This window comes from Oncorhynchus tshawytscha, linkage group LG01, assembly GCF_018296145.1.
Source record: "Oncorhynchus tshawytscha isolate Ot180627B linkage group LG01, Otsh_v2.0, whole genome shotgun sequence".
NCBI lineage: Eukaryota > Metazoa > Chordata > Actinopteri > Salmoniformes > Salmonidae > Oncorhynchus > Oncorhynchus tshawytscha.
In genome coordinates, this window is record NC_056429.1 from 11,721,671 (window position 1) to 11,741,018 (window position 19,348).

A 19,348-nucleotide genomic window follows, 5' to 3' on the forward strand; every position below is an offset into this window, starting at 1 on the left:
TGGTCCTGACCCCTTCAAGACACCCAGGGACACGTGTGGTCCTGACCTCTTCAAGACACCCAGGGACACGTGTGGTCCTGACCTCTTCAAGACACCCCGGGACACATGTGGTCCTGACCTCTTCAAGACAACCCCGGGACACGTGTGGTCCTGACCTCTTCAAGACACCCCGGGACACGTGTGGTCCTGACCTCTTCAAGACACCCCGGGACACGTGTGGTCCTGACCTCTTCGAGACACCCCGGGACACGTGTGGTCCTGACCTCTTTGAGACACCCCGGGACACGTGTGGTCCTGACCTCTTCGAGACACCCCGGGACACATGTGGTCCTGACCTCTTCGAGACACCCCGGAACACGTGTGGTCCTGACCTCTTCAAGACACCCCGGGACACGTGTGGTCCTGACCTCTTCGAGACACCCCGGGACACGTGTGATCCTGACCCTTTCGAGACACCCCGGGACACGTGTTGCCCGCACCCCTTCGAGACACCCCGGGACACGTATGGCCCAGACCCCTTCGAGACACCCCGGGTCACGTATGGCCCAGACCTCTTTTGAGACACCCCGGGACACGTATGGCCCAGACCCCTTCGAGACACCCCGGGTCACGTATGGCCCAGACCCCTTTCGAGACACCCCGGGACACGTATGGCCCAGACCCCTTTCGAGACATCCCGGGACACGTATGGCCCAGACCCCTTTCGAGACATCCCGGGACACGTATGGCCCAGACCCCTTTCGAGACACCCCGGGACACGTATGGCCCAGACCCCTTTCGAGACACCCCGGGACACGTATGGCCCAGACCCCTTTCGAGACATCCCGGGACACGTATGGCCCAGACCCCTTTCGAGACATCCCGGGACACGTATGGCCCAGACCCCTTTCGAGACACCCCGGGACACGTATGGCCCAGACCCCTTCGAGACACCCCGGGACACGTATGGCCCAGACCCCTTTCGAGACACCCCGGGACACGTATGGCCCAGACCCCTTCGAGACACCCCGGGACACGTATGGCCCAGACCCCTTTCGAGACACCCCGGGACACGTATGGCCCAGACCCCTTTCGAGACACCCCGGGACACGTGTGGCCAGAAGTAAATATATGTACCAAATTCCATTGTCTTCAGTATTTGCTCTGGAACCAGAGTGCTTTTGTTTCCTTTCCTCCTTTCTTCTTCTTTGAAGAAGGTCAAACATTTGACAGGTTGGCCTCTCAGGGTGATGTTTCAACTTGACCAGGGTCATACTCATTGGGATTGTGTTATTCTGTGTGTGTATGAAATATAATATTCATTATCACATAGATAGGCTGCATACTACAATCAGTATTTAATTATGAAGAGAATCAGCAGCTTCCTGAACCAACAGAACTCTGTGCCTTTATTATGTGTGACATAAAGAAGGCCGTCTAGGCGTCGTCATGGAAGCACGCATGGAGGCACGCATTTACATTTTTTGTTACATTGAAGATTTGCTTTCATGGTGTGTTTTGCTTTTATCTTTGTGCCTCAGTGAACTCAATGCTTGGATGGAAAATACATGAGAGAGAGAGCGAGAGAGAAGTAGAGAGAGAGAGAGAAAGAGAGGGAGGTAGAGTGAGAGAGAAGTAGAGAGAGAGAGAGAAAGAGAGTGAGGTAGAGCGAGAGAGAAGTAGAGAGAGAGAGAGAAAGAGAGGGAGGTAGAGTGAGAGAGAGGTAGAGAGAGAGAGAAAGAGAGGGAGGTAGAATGAGAGAGAGGTAGAGAGAGAGAGAGAGAAAGAGAGTGAGGTAGAGTGAGAGAGGTAGAGAGAGAGAGAAAGAGTGAGGTAGAGTGAGAGAGAGGTAGAGAGAGAGAGAGAAAGAGAGTGAGGTAGAGCGAGAGAGAAGTAGAGAGAGAGAGGGAGGTAGAGTGAGAGAGAAGTAGAGAGAGAGAGAGAAAGAGAGTGAGGTAGAGTGAGAGAGAGGTAGAGAGAGAGAGAGAAAGAGAGTGAGGTAGAGTGAGAGAGAGGTAGAGAGAGAGAGAAAGAGAGGGAGGTAGAATGAGAGAGAGGTAGAGAGAGAAAGAGAGTGAGGTAGAGTGAGAGAGGTAGAGAGAGAGAGAGAGAAAGAGAGTGAGGTAGAGTGAGAGAGAGGTAGAGAGAGAGAGAGAAAGAGAGTGAGGTAGAGTGAGAGAGAGGTAGAGAGAGAGAGAAAGAGAGTGAGGTAGAGTGAGAGAGAGGTAGAGAGAGAGAGAGAAAGAGAGGGAGGTAGAATGAGAGAGAGGTAGAGAGAGAGAGAGAGAGAGAGATGAGATGAGATGAAAAAGAGGAAGTGACTGTGTGTGGCTGCATCGCCTACTCAAGGGTTATGAGGCAGAGCGTTTCTCTGTAGGTGTGAGTAGCTACTGAAACAAAGAAGTGAAAGTTGTCCTCATTAAGAGAAAATAGTACTTTATTGTATGTCAATGTAATATATTATACTTTTATAACTAGGATGAAGTATAGACTATTTGTCAATTCTACTCAAATCCTTGTCATTGAAATGTGTGGCCAGAATTATAGCAGGCAGTCTACATGGGCACATACTGGTTTCCATGTTGATTTACTGTATGTAACATGAGATGAACAACGGCACAAAATGGCCTCCTTGCTTAACCCAGATGACTGCTACACTCGTGGAAATAAAGGTGCTATGTAGAACCTAAAAGGGCTCTTTGGCTGTCCCCATAAGATAACCCTTCGAAGAACTCTTTTTGGTTCCTGGTGGATCCCTTTCTGGGTTCTCCTATGGGGTGTCATACAGTGAGGGAAAAAAGTATTTGATCCCCTGCTGATTTTGTACGTTTGCCCACTGACAAAGAAATTATCCGTCTATAATTTTAATGGTAGGTTTATTTGAACATTGAGAGACAGAATAACAACAAAAAATCCAGAAAAACACGTCAAAAATTTTATAAATTGATTTGCATTTTAATGAGGGAAATAAGCATTTGACCCCTCTGCAAAACATGACTTATGATCGCTGTCGTCGTCGAAATGACCAGACCAAGGTGCAGCATGGTGAGCGTACATTTCTTTTATTGATAAATGTCGGCAACAAAACAAAGAACAAGGAAACGTCCGTGAAGCTTACTTAGGCTATCATGCCACTAACAAAGACAACTACCCACCATTACAAAAGGAAAAAAGGCTGCCTAAGTATGATTCCCAATCAGAGACAACGATAGACAGCTGTCCCTGATTGAGAACCATACCCAGCCAAAACATAGAAACAAAGAACATAGAGTTTCCCACCCGAGTCACACCCTGACCAACAAAACATAGAGAATAAAAATACCTCTACGGTCAGGGGGTGACAACTTAGTACTTGGTGGCAAAACCCTTGTTGGCAATCACAGAGGTCAGACGTTTCTTGTAGTTGGCCACCAGGTTTGCACACATCTCAGGAGCGATTTTGTCCCACTACTCTTTGCAGATCTTCTCCAAGTCATTAAGGTTTCGAGGCTGACGTTTGGAAACTCAAACCTTCAGCTCCCTCCACAGATTTTCTATGGGATTAAGGTCTGGAGACTGGCTAGGCCACTCCAGGACCTTAATGTTCTTCTTCTTGAGCCACTCCTTTGTTGCCTTGGCCGTGTGTTTTGGGTCATTGTCATGCTGGAATACCCATCCACGACCCATTTTCAATGCCCTGGCTGAGGGAAGGAGGTTCTCACCCAAGTTTTGACGCTATATGGCCCCGTCCATTGTCCCTTTGATGTGGTGAAGTTGTCCTGTCCCCCAAAGCATAATGTTTCCACCTCCATGTTTGACGGTGGGGATGGTGTCCTTGGGGTCATAGGCAGCATTCCTCCTCCTCCAAACACGGCGAGTTGAGTTGATGCCAAAGAGCTCCATTTTGGTCTCATCTGACCACAACACTGTCACCCAGTTGTCCTCTGAATCATTCAGATGTTCATTGGCAAACTTCAGACAGGCATATATATGTGCTTTCTTGAGCAGGGGGACCTTGCGGGCGCTGCAGGATTTCAGTCCTTCACGGCGTAGTGTGTTACCAATTGTTTTCTTGGTGACTATGGTCCCAGCTGCCTTGAGATCATTGACAAGATCCTCCCGTGTAGTTCTGGGATGATTCCTCACCGTTGTCATGATCATTGCAACTCCACGAGGTGAGATCTTGCATCGAGCCCCAGGCCGAGGGAGATTGACAGTTCATTTGTGTTTCTTCCATTTGCGAATAATCGCACCAACTGTTGTCACCTTCTCACCAAGCTGCTTGGCGATGGTCTTGTAGGTCTACAATCTTGTCCCTGACATCCTTGGAGAGCTCTTTGGTCTTGGCCATGGTGGAGAGTTTGGAATCTGATTGATTGATTGCTTCTGTGTACAGGTGTCTTTTTATACAGGTAACAAACTGAGATTAGGAGCATTCCCTTTCAGAGTGTGCTTCTAATCTCAGCTCGTTACCTGTATAAAAGACAGCTGGGAGCCAGAAATCTTTCTGATTGAGAGGGGGTCAAATACTTATTTCTATCATTAAAATGCAAATCAATTTATACAATTTTTGACATGGGTTTTTCTGGATTTTTTGTTGTTATTCTGTTTCTCACTGTTCAAATAAACCTACCATTAAAATTATAGACTGATCATTTCTTTGTCAGTGGGCAAACGTACAAAATCAGCAAGGATCAAATACTTTTTTCCCTCACTGTTTGTCATTTGTGCAGAGGTGAGGACGGAGTCAAGCTCAGGACACAGAACTGAGTAATATAACGTACTTTACTCAGAAAAATAAATCAGCTAAAATAATCCACGCAGGGATAACAACCCTAACACACACAACTAACACAAACCAGGAATAATCAGGCACAAAACATCATGGGAACCAGAGGGTTAAATAGGGAAATAATAATAACTTAATGGGAACCAGGTGTGTACACTCAAGACATAACAAATGGAAAACAGAAACATGGATCGGTGGCAGCTAGAAAGCCGGTGACGATGACTGCCGAACGCCACCAGAACAAGGAGAGGCACCAACTTCGGCGGAAGTCGTGACTTAGGGAGAGCCTAAGGACCCTTTGGGAACCATTTTTTCAAAGAGTGATGATGGAGGATACAGTAACTTTCAATGTACAGAATGTAAAAATACAAGGCCTCATATGAGAATGCGCTCCTTGGGCCTAGGCAGAGTCATAGGACAGTACATTGTTTTTCTGCTTCCACCATGACAATCAGATACGAGTGATTCAACTGCACAGCCACAGACTGTCTGATCTGCAAGGAACCAGTCAACAGGCAGACAGGTGGTGATTCTTCGCATCAGAACAATAGCGTACAGTAACTCCTGTTTACACTAAGTCATTCTTCCCAGAATGCAGTCCTGTATTATGGGAATAGGAATGTGGATGCATCATTTGCATGGTAGTTCAGCCCTGGCTCCTGTCATCAGGGGTAATGAGTGCATCTGATTTGCATTGTGGCCTGTTTAGACGGAAGGAAGAAACTCACACAACGAAGGTGGCTGCTATATTTAGTCCTGGCCACTAACAGACACTCAGTCTTCACATGCACTGGATTGGAGGATATGGGCAGTCTAGCTTTCCATTAAATGTTCGTTTGGGTGAAGCATCATCTGGCTCACAGACACAGACAGACCAACACAGACAAAACAAGTGCACAAGTGCACCCTTACATGCACTGTCACAGTCAAACACACACACACACACACACACACACACACACACACACACACACACACACACACACACACACACACACACACACACACAACACACACACACAAACACAAACGAACAAACATCATCTGGCTCACAGACACGAACAGACCAACACGGACAAAATGCATACATTACACGTGCACCCTTACATGCACTGTCACAGTCAAACACACACACACACACACACACACACACACACACACACACACACACACACACACACACACACACACACACACACACACACACACACACACACACACACACACACACACATGCACACTCCCAGCTCCAAATTCCCCAGTGGGATGTGAAAGGCTATTACAGTAACTTAGTGACCTCACCACTGTGTCCAAAAACAGAGTGACCATTCTCCTGTGGTCAACTGGTCATGTGCTCATGATGGTGGACAGAATCCCGTACAGAGAAGAGCTATGGAGAGGCAAGGAAGTGTATTGCTTGGCCATATCATTAACAATATTTCACTTTGGGAAGACCCTCAGTGAATTTCATAAAAATAAAAATGGTGAAACTTTAAAAAAAAAAGATTTTTTAGATATAACTATACTAAATATAATCACGTCACCAAATAATTGATTAAAACACACTGTTTTGCAATGAAGGTCTACAGTAGCCTCAACAGTATTCTGTAGGGTAGCACCATGGTGTAGCTGGAGGACAGCTAGCTTCCGTCCTCCTCTGGGTACATTGACTTCAGTACAAAACATAGGAGGCTCATGGTTCTCACCCCATTCCATAGACTTACACAGTAATTATGACAACTTCTGGAGGATGTTCTCCAACCTATCAGAGCTCCTGCAGCATGAACTGACATGTTGTCCACCCAATCAAAGGATCAGAGAATGAATTTAGTACTGAAAGCATAAGCTACAACTAGCTAGCACTGCAGTGCATAAAATGTGGTGAGCAGTTGACTCAAAGAGAGAAAGACAATAAATAGTTTAATCATCCTTTTTTTCAATTTCAGTTTTACTTACTTAGCTAGTAAATGCAGCTATCTAGTTAAGCCTACTAAAGCACCCTGCTCAAACAGAGGAATGCTATGTTAGCTAGCTGGCTATGACTATCCAACACAACACTGTAACTCTTCCAAGTCAAGGTAAGCTTTTGGTTTTACTAATTTATTGTCACCGGGGCTGGTTCAACTGCTTACTGACTATACACTGTAACATTACTGCATGATTGTAGCGGGTTTACTAATGTGTCAGTTATTTAAGCTATGTTGACTATGACATTACTTTAGCTAATATGGAGACAACGATGTAGGATGTGTGTAGCGGTTATGATATGGTTTAACTTGGAAAGTTTCTTTCGCCTGGTCACATACAGCTGATGTGTTGTGCATTGAAGTCCACAAGTGAAGGGAAAGGGTGAGAAGAGGAGAGCGCATAGATGCGAGAAAGAATACAACGTGGCTTCTTAGAAAGTAAACGTGTGATCAGAGGTGAATTCACTCCGCCGATCCTGTTGAAAAGCATTTCTTAAAGGAAGCAAACGATACGAAACGGGCATAAATATACCTGAATTTGTCCAATAGCAACTCTTGTTTGCAACTGTTGGACTAATTATTACACCCTAGATCAGCTAGATGCAGGCAAGAGTGTGCAAGGTTGTATTGAACGTGTAACTGTCTGTGCGTGCACCTACGTTTAAACTTTCAGTCATAGGCTAGGTTGTAGCAACCTCATGAGGGTTATAGGGACAATTTGTGTATCATGTAGTAGCCTAAACCTATCGCTGTTACTTTGAACTGGGTGAATGGAATATGAATGACTGTCATCCAATATTCTGTAATAGAAAGAAGCACACGCTAATTAAAAAAATGAAAATCGTCCTCCCTCATCTTAAAAGGCCCCGTCCGCCGCTGCTCTCATCTGTAGTCCAGAAAACACAGCTATGTAGGCAGATTACCCACTTTTCCTTATTAGTCTATTGACTTGGCTATCCGCATAACAGAAATAGAATGAATGTGTATGCTTAGCCCATAAATTCAAAACTGTCAAGCAATAATTTGACTGTCTAAAGCAACGACTGTATGTATTAATGGCCCAGGCATCAATCACATGACACCATTCCTTCCTGTGTGAAGACTCAATAGCGCATTGAAGCCAAAGGAAGTCGGTTACAGTTTTTTCCAACTGCTTATATACAAAATCTTTTCATGTCACACGATTTTTGAAACCTCTCACTCAAAGTGCAAAACTACACACCAAATATCCAAAACCATAAGCTATTTCTCAGCCTTTGACTCAGTTGTCAATTGCATAAAACTCTTTTTTCAAAACACTACTCACAATTCTCTACCTAAAACACAAAAATTGAACAGGAAGTGACTTGCTTTCCTTTTACAAACACAACCACTCAAAATGCTACACTTATTCACCAGGTCACACACACACACTCCTCACATGTACAAACACTAATAGCTTAACTGATCACTAACCAATCACTGCTTTACTGTAGTATAGGCCTATAAATAGGTCAAAGGTCAGATTACCTGTTTTGAACAATGGATGCCAACAATAGACAGAGAGCAAGAGGAGTGGGAGGGAGAGGAAGAGGAAGAAGAGGATGAGGACAAAGAAGAAAAGGAAGGAGAGCCATCTCTGATGAGATTAGGGTAACACTTGTTGATCATGTGATCAACCACGGTTTGACCATGAGAGAGGCACATCCTCCATCACAATGCCACACTGGGTCTGTACAACACTGGCCATATGCTCACTTTTCTGGATGCAATTTACACAATGCTTGTCCCTGATCCAGATCAATGTTAGTTTTCACCGGGCTGTTCTGGTCCAAAACTGGTTTGCCACCCATCCACAATTTGTAGTTTTGTACCTACCCCCATATTCACCTTTTCTAAATCCCATAGAGAAATTCTTCTCAGCCTGGCGCTGGAAAGTGTATGATCGCCAACCCTATGCCCGCATGTCGCTTCTCCAGGCAATGGAGGACGCATGTGGGGACATAGAGGTTGCCTCTGTCCAAGGTTGGATACGCCATGCTAGGAGATACTTCCCCCCATGTGGGGACATAGAGGTTGCCTCTGTCCAAGGTTGGATACGCCATGCTAGGAGATACTTCCCTCCATGTGGGGACATAGAGGCTGCCTCTGTCCAAGGTTGGATACGCCATGCTAGGAGATACTTCCCTCCATGTGGGGACATAGAGGTTGCCTCTGGCCAAGGTTGGCTACGCCATGCTAGGAGATACTTCCCTCCATGTGGGGACATAGAGGTTGCCTCTGGCCAAGGTTGGATACGCCATGCTAGGAGATACTTCCCATCCATGTGGGGAGATACTTCCCTCCATGTGGGGACATAGAGGTTGCCTCTGGCCAAGGTTGGATACGCCATGCTAGGAGATACTTCCCTCCATGTAGGGACATAGAGGTTGCCTCTGTCCAAGGTTGGATACGCCATGCTAGGAGATACGTTTTCTCTTGCCATACATTGAGGGAAGTATCTTGTGATGTGGACAAAGTATTGTGGCCAGACCCAGGCCGGAGAAGAGATGAAGCGTAGCTTAGCACTGGTGACTGCCCCCCCATACCAATTCCTGGACTGCCCCCCGAGACCCCACACACACAATTGTGTTCTTTACTGTGTTCTAAAGAATATACTTTTGGTTTACATATGTTTATGGTTTTGTTGTATGCTACTGTATACAACAGTAATGTTTGGCCTAATAAATATTTTCTATTTCTACATTGCATTGGTGTTTACAGTGTACTTGTTACCCCTCTCAGCAGATTACTTTCACTGTAGAACATTGTATTGAAATGTAGATATAAGCCTATGAAAGACCAAAGAGCTTTAGATTTAGAACAACAGTGTTTACATGGTATATCCAAAAATATTTGTGTTTGTTTGTGTTTGTCATTTGATGTAAATGCTTCATTCTGACATGTGTTTATGTAATTTTGAATGCAGTGTTACATTTTGAAGGAGATGTGAGGCTTTTTGCAGTTTGTGTGTGCAGTTTTGGGAATTGTGTGTAGAGATTTGAAAAAAAGGAGACAGTTTTGAAAAAGTGTGTAAGCAGTTGGAAAAAACTGTAAGATGGCATTTCGTGGAGACATAACATGTGCAGTTTGAGCTACTCCAGGAAGTGATGTTGCAGACTAGTTCAGTGCTGCCCCCTCTGAAGTTGTAACTCAAGTTGAAGACCGACCAGGATACTGCACATACTGTGTGCGATTTTAAAATAATCGGTTCAAGGACATGCATCTGGTGTATTAGAAGCAATTATTGGTATCATGATTGTCTTCTAAAACATTTTTATTTACACAAAGATTGACCATGAAGATTAACATTTTTCCATTTACTATAATGGGGAACCTGTTTTCTGCAAACAATGTGCCTGCAGTACGGCCTTGAACTTCCGTGGCTTCAATGACAAGGGGAAGTCATTCTCCCCTGGTCTGAAGGAAGGGGAGGGAGGGAGGGAGCAAGCGAGAGGGAGGGAAAAATTTAAAAAGAGAAAAGAGAAAGAGAGCGACACAGATAAAGAGAGAGAGAGAGAGAGACGCAAAGATTCATAAAGAGAACGAAAGAGAGAGAGAGAGAGAGAGAGAGAAAGAGGCAGAGTCAGAAACAGAGACAGAGGGCAGTACTGATCAGGGGGGAATGATGAAACTTACTCAGACATCCTGGTGGACAGTGGTCGCTGTGACGCATCCATTCATTCTGTCAAGAAGAAGATGAACTCATCATGAGGAGATGAGGAGCCTTGGTCCTGCAACCAGTCACACACACACACACTCACACACAAATTCCAAATAGCATGGCAAAATCAACTCTATGTCACTTCAAACTGAGTTTCTTTTAACCACGTTCAATCAAGCTGGTCTAAGAAGCAGATGTCTGTCTGTCAGAGGATGACGGGGACCCAGAATGAGGGGAGATCAGTGACAGAGTGGGCAGCGCAGTTGTCAAACACAAGTGGTGCTTAAAATAGTCCCTCAACATGTAATCATCAACGGAATTCAGATACATTAAGCAAGGGAGAATACTGAATACCTCCATGGACATAGATGAGGGTGTACGGGGTTTGTTGGTAGGGTGTCTAAGGTAAGCGTGAGCGCTGTATGTTCTGGATAGGGTTTACACAATAGAAATCACATTGATATTATTTATGCTGAACAAAAATATGACTGCAACATGCAACAATTTTAAAAGATTTTTACTAAGTTACAGGTCATATGAGGAGATCAGTCAATTGAAATAAATTCATCAGGCCATAATCTATGGATTTCACAAGACTGGGAATACATATATGCGTCTGTTGGTCACAGATACCTTAACAAATCTGGGCCTCACAATGGGCCTCAGGATCTCGTCACAGTATTTTTGTGCATTCAAATTGCTATCAGCAAACTGCTCACCCACACAACGCCATACACGTGGTCTAAGGTTGTGAGGCCGGTTGGATGTACTGCCAAATTCTCAAAAACAACGTTGGAGGCGGCTTATGGTAGAAAAATGAACATTCCATTCTCTGGCAACAGCTCTGGTAGACATTCCTGCAGCCAGCATGCCAATTGCCCGCTCCCTTCAAAACTTGGGACATCTGTGGCAGAGTGTTGTGTGACAAAACTGTACATTTTAGAGTGGCCTTTTATTGTCCCCAGCACAAGGTGCACCTGTGTAATGATCATGCTGTTTAATCAGCTTCTTGATATTCCACACCTCTCAGGTGGGTGGAATATCTGGGCAAAGGACAAATGCTCATGTAAACAAAATTGTGCACAACATTTTAGAGAAATAAGCTTTTTGTGCCTATTTAAAATGTGTGGGATATTTTATTTCAGCTCATGAAACATTGAACCAACACTTTAAATGTTGCGTTTATATGTTTGTTCAGTGTATGTTGACATAGGACTTTTTATGTCCACTCAGATATTTTTTACAGGAGGTATTGATATTTGTTTCGATAAACATTTGCCTTAGCTGTGCTTGGTTTTGTTGCGAGACCCCATGGATGCATTCATTAACCCTCTCTCATGGAGTTATGGCAAGAATGTGGGATGGCTACATTTCTGAATGACAGACTCCTACCCCAAAGTCCTCGCAGAGGAAAAGGATGCGGTAACTTTAGCAACAGCATCGATGAAATGACGGCAGAGAACATTGACAGAGACCGAGGGAGAGAGAGGGAGGCGCGTAGCCAAGCTAACTGGCAGCTGCAGGCATGCACAGAACTTTAACTTCTGAAAGTGACGCCACTGGCTACCGCTCCACCCCGTTACTTGCGACACAGAAAAGTTACTTATTCCTATACACTACTGCTCATTTGGCGATCGGAGCCAGCGCAACGGTTTATAGGACCACACCAGCGACAAGGCTCAGCACATAGAATCAAAAGTAAAGGAGATTTTTTTTCAAGAAAAGGAAAGTTTAAAAAATGCAAGTGCTCGCGGGCAAGAAACGCGTGTGAAGTTTTTCAAAACTGTCCGGCATCATGAGCCGACTGTCGTGCTTCGGTGTTCTTCTCAGGGCGTCTATTGTGCTATATCTGTTTCTCAAAGTAAGTGTTTGATTTATATTTGACCAAAGAACATCTTGAAAATGTGTATTTAGGTCTTTCTAAAAGCCACAATACTGTGTCATATATGAAGATGCCGAACATTGCACCTGTCGCGCCAGGTAGTCTAACTGTTATTTTGTCGACTCTATGTTAGCAGGTGGAAACACAATTTCACTGACGTAGGCTATTTACTAGTCTGTATAGAAATTATGTAGCCATGCATTTATAAACTAATTGAATAGTAATAATAATGGATTTATTTCCGATTTTCTGTCAAATCCATTGATGGTCGTTCAATTTGAACGGTTGGATAATTAATTCAGTATATGGCAGTGTTTCTATTGTGCGATGAATAAGGTCTTGTTAGTATTGTATGCAAATCATGTCACTAATTAGTTATTACACTGACCTTTAGTTTATTTATTGCCATGCAGTACCAGGATTTTCTGCATTTAGTTTTCTAATGTGACAGAATGTCATTGTTCATGTTTTTTTTTTAACAAATGATTTCATACAGGAAATGCAAAAATGCCTACTCTGGTATTTGTTCTTGAGGTCTATTATTATTTGTTCTATTCTCAGGATTCTCTTTAAGCAATTTGACAATATTTTCTGATTTCTCATGGAGTCACCACCTGGTGCCTAGGGTATTTTAATGGCCAACTCAGAATGGTATCTGACTAGATTGGTCCCCGAGTCTTTATGGAGAGGGAGAGTGAGACTTGTATGTGAAGATGTGTGAGTCCAACACTAAGGGTTCAGGGATGGAATGAGGACTGCGGATGTGTGTTAGTGAATGTGTTAGTGTTAGTGTTAGTGTTAGTGTTAGTGTTAGCGTGAGTGTGTGTGTGTGTTTCTGTGTGTGTGTGTGCGTGTGTGTGTGTGTTTCTGTGTGTGTGTGTGTGTGTGTGCGTGTGTGTGTGTGTGTTTCTGTGTGTGTGTGTGTGTGTGTGTGTGTGTGTGTGTCAATGGAGGCTTGGGCGGTATATCGTCAATAATGCTGAAACGATTTATTTAACGTTTTGTTTTCTACATTTGAATATTTGTTGATACGTTTTAAGTAAATACCTGCAGTCAACTTGTGCAATACGTTAGGAGATAAAGAACATTGCATTCTTCATTTTCAGCTGTCACATTACTATATAGCCTACGGGTGTCCCCAGTCATGTGTCACATGGTGTATGTTTGCAAGCACACAACCATGAGAGACCAGAGCCTTGTGAATCACTCAGTGTCATGCGCCAGGTGATCTAAGTATCGTATGGAATTCACAGCTAAATGTTTGCCAGCTAGATATCTTATAACTATTACGGTAACTCTCTTAAATCTGCTAAATGTCCTGCATTTGGTTTGCTAATTTAGTAGCTAGTTTGCTCTCTAGCTAAGTGGTTAGTGACTTCCAAAATCAAGCATGAGCTTTGTAATAGCAGAGAATCCCCTCGTGGTTAATATTCGTTTTGTGTGTGCAGCAAAACTGTGAGTAGCAATTTTCAGTTACTTTTATACTTTTATAGTTTAGGTCAGAAACTCTATGTTTCAAACAAAATGTTAGCAATGTTCTTGTTAGCATTTAGTTAGCATTCACTATGAGAATTCCTTAATATTTGTTAGCATTTTGTTAGCATTCTGGTAAGTGATGTTCTTTGGGCTTTAAATAGTAGTACTTTTTAAATTGTTTGAAACAAGCATTGTTGTTCATAAAGTGTGCTCAGTAGTTGACTCAAAGAGAGAGAAAGACAATAGTTGAACAGGTTTGAACAAATACATTTCTTCAAAAATTAGAGAAGCAGCAAAGAAAAGAGAGAGATAAAGAGAGCTATATTTCATTGCATATTATTTTCTTCTTAGTTTACCTTTCACTTACTTAGCTAACACAGCTAATTTAGCCTATTCAGCAACCAAACAGAGAGGAATGCTATTTATGTTAGCTGGTTAAGGCACCCAACACCTCAACTCTTCCAAGTCAAGGGAAGCTTTCGGTATTATTAATTTATTTCCACCGTGGCCTGCCGGTGTAACCGCTAAACCTTCAACGAACCATCAAACAGGCAAAGTGTCAACACGGGACTAATATCGAATCATAGTACACCGGCTCTGATACTCGTCGGATGTGGCAGGGCTTGCAAACCATTACAGACTAAAAAGGGAAGCATAGCCAAGACCTGCCCAGTGACATGAGCCTACTAGATGATGTAAATTATTTCTATGCTCGCTTTGAGGCAAATAACACTGAAACACGCATGAGAGCACCAGCTGTTCCGGAAGACTGTGTGATCACGCTCTCTGCAGCCGATGTGAGTAAGACCTTTGAAACAGGTCAACATTCTCAAGGCAGCAGGGCCAGACAGATTACCAGAACGTGTACTGCGAGCATGTACTGACCAAATGGCAAGTGTCTTCACTGACATTTTCAACCATTCCCTGTCCGAGTCAGTAATACCAACATGTTTTAAACAGACCACCATAGTGCTTGTGCCCAAGAACACTAAGGTAATGTGCCTAAATGACTACCGACCCGTAGCACTCACGTCTGTAGCCATGAAGTGCTTTGAAAGGCTGGTCATGGCTCACATCAACACCATCATCCCAGAAACCCTAGACCCACTGCAATTTGCATACCGCCCAACAGGTCAACAGATGATGCAATCTCTATTGCACTCCACACTGCCCTTTCCCACCTGGACAAAAGGAACACCTATATGAGAATGCTATTCATTGACTACAGCTTAGCGTTCGACACCATAGTGCCCTCAAAGCTCATCAATAAGCTACGGACCCTGGGACTAAATACCTCCCTCTGCAATTGGATCCTGGACTTCCTGACGGGCCGCCCCCAGGTGGTGAGGGTGGGTAGCAACTCATCCCCCACGCTGATCCTCAACACAGGGGCCCCTCTGGGGTGCGTGCTCAGCTCCCTCATGTATTCCCTGTTCACTCATGACTGCACGGCCAGGCACGACTCCAACACCATCATTTAATTTGCCGATGACACAACAGTGGTAGGCCTGATCACAGAAAACGACGAGACAGCCTATCGGGAGGAGGTCAGAGACCTGGCTGTGTGGTGCCAGGACAACAACCTCTCCCTCAACGTGATCAAGACAAAGGAGATGATTGTGGACTACAGGAAAAGGAGGACCGAGCATGCCCCCATTCTCATCAATGGGGCTGCAGTGGAGCAGGTTGAGAGCTTCAAGTTCATTGGTGTCCACATTACCAACAAACTAACATGGTCTAAACACACGAAGACAGTCGTGAAGAGGGCACGACATATCCTATTCCTCCTCAGGAGACTGAAAATATTTGGCATGGATCCTCAGATCCTCAAAACGTTCTACAGCTGCACCATCGAGAGCATGACTGGTTGCATCACTGCCTAATATGGCAACAGCTCGTCCTCTGACCGCAAGGCACTACAGAGGGTAGTGCGAACAGCCCAGTAAATCACAGGGTCCAAGCTTCCTGTCATCCAGGACCTCTATACCAGGCTGTGTCAGAGGAAGGCCTTTTAAATTGTCAAGGACTCCAGCAACCCTAGTAATAGACTGTTATCTCTGCTACCACACGAAAAGGGGTACCGGAGTCTAGGCCCAAGAGGCTTCTAAACAGCTTCTACCTCCAGGCCATAAGACTCCGGAACATCTAATCAAATGGCTACCCAGACTTGCACCCCCCTCCCGTCTTTACACTGCTGCTACTCTCTGTTGTTGTCATCTATGCATAGTCACTTCAATAACTCTATCTACATGTACATACTACCTCAACTAACTGATGCCCCTGCACATTGACTCTGTACCAGTACCCCCTGTAAATAGTCTTGCTATTGTTGTTTTACTGCTGCTCTTTAATTACTTGTTACTTTTATCTCTTATTCTTGTCCGTATTTTTTGAAAGTGCGTTGTTGGTTGGGGGCTCGTAAGTACTGTTGTATTCGGCGCATGTTAAGAATAAAATTAGATTTGATGTAAACTGCTTGCACTGTACTGCGTGATTGTACACATGGATTGGATTGTGGGTTTAATAACCCGTTAGATCAAGTTTGTTTACTATAACATTAATATGGTGACAACGATGTAGGCTGTGTAGCGGTTAGCGGTTATGGTGTGAAGGTTTGGCTTAATTGTAGAGGTTTTGCCCCTGGTCACAGACAGCTGATGTGTTGTGCACTGATGTCCACAAGTGAAGGGAAAAGGTGAGAGGAGAGCACGTAGATGTGAGAAGGAATTATAAAACGATGTGATGATGCTGTATGTGGCTGCTATGAAAGTGACTGTGTGTGCGGGTGATCAGAGGTGTATTCATTCTGCCAATTCTGTTGCAAAATGTAACGAAATGGGAAGGGACTTACCTGACTTTTTCCAATAGAAACCCTTGTTTGGACTAGTGATTACACCTCAGATCAGCTACATGCAGGCAAGAGTGTGCAAGGTAGTGTGTCACTAGCTAGGTTTCTATCTAATTGGCGACAGATTTTAATGCGAATATGTTAAATATGCATAAAGAAAATATGCAATTTTTCCCACCAGTGGTGTGTTTCCACCAAATGGACTTGTTGCAGATAAAAATCATTGCGTGATGACCTAGTGCACACGAAAGGTACTTTTTCGCTTAAGTTTTCATGTATCGAATTAAAAACTAAAGTTCAATATGTTTCCATTGCATTTTGAACTCCACCTTTCGTTTTGTCACAAAAACTTCTGCGTTATGTAGAAAATGTGCCTACTCTGGTCTTGGCACGTGCGCTCTAGCTAACAGCTAGCAGATACAGTGCAGATAGGCTGTGCTGGTAGGCTAGTCTACATGATGAGATTATTATGGATAAGAGTGAGTATATTTATTGGAAAGGAGCATCAAGCTCATCACCTTGCACATTCACCATCCTGTGAAGTTCATCATAATGTATTTAATCTGTAGTCTAATAAACTGCATGCTTTCCCAAATCGTAGTGGGAGGACCACACAACATGTGTGGCTCCCAAGTTTACTTCCATATGATGGTTATTATATCAATATTTGCACATAAAGTTGTTTCCACCTCCATTTCACACATCATTTATTTTACAGACACAAAAAGTCCCCACCATGTCGAGCAAACAAATGATCTGTCTACATTTATAAAATTGTAACAAAACTTCCAGTTTCCATCACAGCTGTTTTGATTTGTCTTTATAGTGTATGACCTTACTTGCATAAAAACTGTGGATGGAAATGAGGTTACTGTCTGTAACTTTGATTACTTTAATTTGTCTCTCGACCTGTACACCTACGTTGTAAACGTATTTTTGTAGGCTAGGTTGTATCAACTGTTGGACTGATGATTACACCCTAGATCAGCTAGATGCAGGCAAGAGTGTGGAAGGTGGTATTGAATGTGTCACTCTCTGTGTGTGCACCTACATTGTAAACTTTAATTCAGAGGCTAGGTTGTAGCAACCTCATGAGGGATACAGGGCAAATTCAAGTATCATGTTGTAGCCTGAACCTATCATTGTTTTAGTGAGCTGGGTGAATGAAATACTTTCAATGACAGTTATCCTATATGCTGTACTAGAAATAAGGCCATGCACATAAAAAACATGGTCCTCTCTATTCGTGAGTGGCACTGACTGCCACTGGTGCGTGTGTATGCGCGTACGCTTGTGTGTGTGTGTGTGTGTGTGTGCGTGCGTGCGTGTGTGTGTGTGCCTGACTGAGTGAGAGTGGTTATCTTTCATAATGTATAGATTACAGGAGTAACACTTCAGGTAGAGATGACAGAGAGTCATGATTAACACTTTACATTTGCATATCACGTTAAACTATAGTACCTTTACGATTCCATAAATTGTGTTTATTATTACAGGATAATTACATAGGTTTTTCTACTGGTAGCTACTGTCGTATAACACGGAACCCAAACCGGCTGCGTGCGTGCGCAATCGTGCGCTATTGTGCATGAATGTATTTAGTCCCCCTACACCAAACGCTATCATGACACGCAGGTTAAAATATCAAAACAAACTCTGAACTAATGGCATTAATTTGGGGACAGGTTGAAAAGCATTAAACATGTATGGCAATTTAGCTAGTTAGCTTGCACTTGCTAGCTAATTTGTCCTATTTAGATAGCTTGCTGTTGCTGGCTAATTTGTCCTGGGATATAAACATTGAGTTGTTATTTTACCTGAAATGCACAACGTCCTCTACTCCGACCATTAATTCACACATAAAACGGCCAACCGAATCGTTTCTAGTCATCTCTCCTCCTTCTATGCTTTTTCATCTTTGAATTTATATGGTGATGGGCATCTACACTTTCATAGTATTACCACGACAACCGGCAAAACATTTTGTCTTTCAATCACCCACGTGGGTATAACCAATGAGGAGATGGCACGTGGGTACCTGCTTCTATAAACCAATGAGGAGATCAGAGAGGCAGGACTTGCAGCGCGATCTGCGTCAGAAATAGAAAGGAGTTCTATTTTATCCCTTGGCAACGCAGACGCTCGTTGGCACGTGCGAGCAGTGTGGGTGCAATAATTGAATAACATGGATTTCTACATTTATTTTGCAACGCTCGCGCACGCGACGTGTCCGTTCTGGTCAGCATGTAAGACTGATATCGCAGTGATGTGATGTTATACTTTGTAAGTGATAGTGCGGTAGGACACAGGATTTGAAAAGCATTCTTCTTATAAAAAGTTGCTTGGGTGACAAGCTGTGGTTTGGTGTTTCTTCCCAGCCTCTTCCAAGCCTCCTCCCAGCCTAACAGGTTAAAGGTGATGAGGAAGGGATGTGGTAAGGCGATGCCTGATACCTTGCCAACTTCTATGAAGAGTACATACAGTGGTCAGTAATGGGAACAGGCCATGGTACATTTGCAAAACAGACTTTTAACCCTGCTACTATAACACAGGAAGAAGAGGGGAACTGCAAAATATTTAATGGGAAGTTGACACAATCGGTCAGTCAGTATATGCGTTCTGCTAATTATTTGAAGGGGTAGAAGAAAAAGGAGAAATGGAAGTGCTGAGAGGAGTGAAAGAGCTCTGGGAGGAATGTACTGTTGGGCAAATGTTTCTTTCCAAAGTGGATCGTGCGAATAGTGAT

At 43.8% G+C, this 19,348-nt stretch overlaps 1 protein-coding gene across 1 annotated transcript in view; it reads left to right on the top strand.

Moving 5' to 3' along the window:
- The first annotated feature begins 12,002 nt into the window (after positions 1-12,002).
- The window catches only part of LOC112217396 (receptor-type tyrosine-protein phosphatase eta), a 116,016-nt gene continuing 108,670 nt past the window's right edge, over positions 12,003-19,348 (top strand). The window contains exon 1 of the mRNA XM_024377846.2: positions 12,003-12,257. Coding sequence (XP_024233614.1) covers positions 12,192-12,257 — 66 coding nt within the window. The 5' untranslated portion in view covers positions 12,003-12,191. The remainder of the gene's footprint in view (positions 12,258-19,348) is intronic.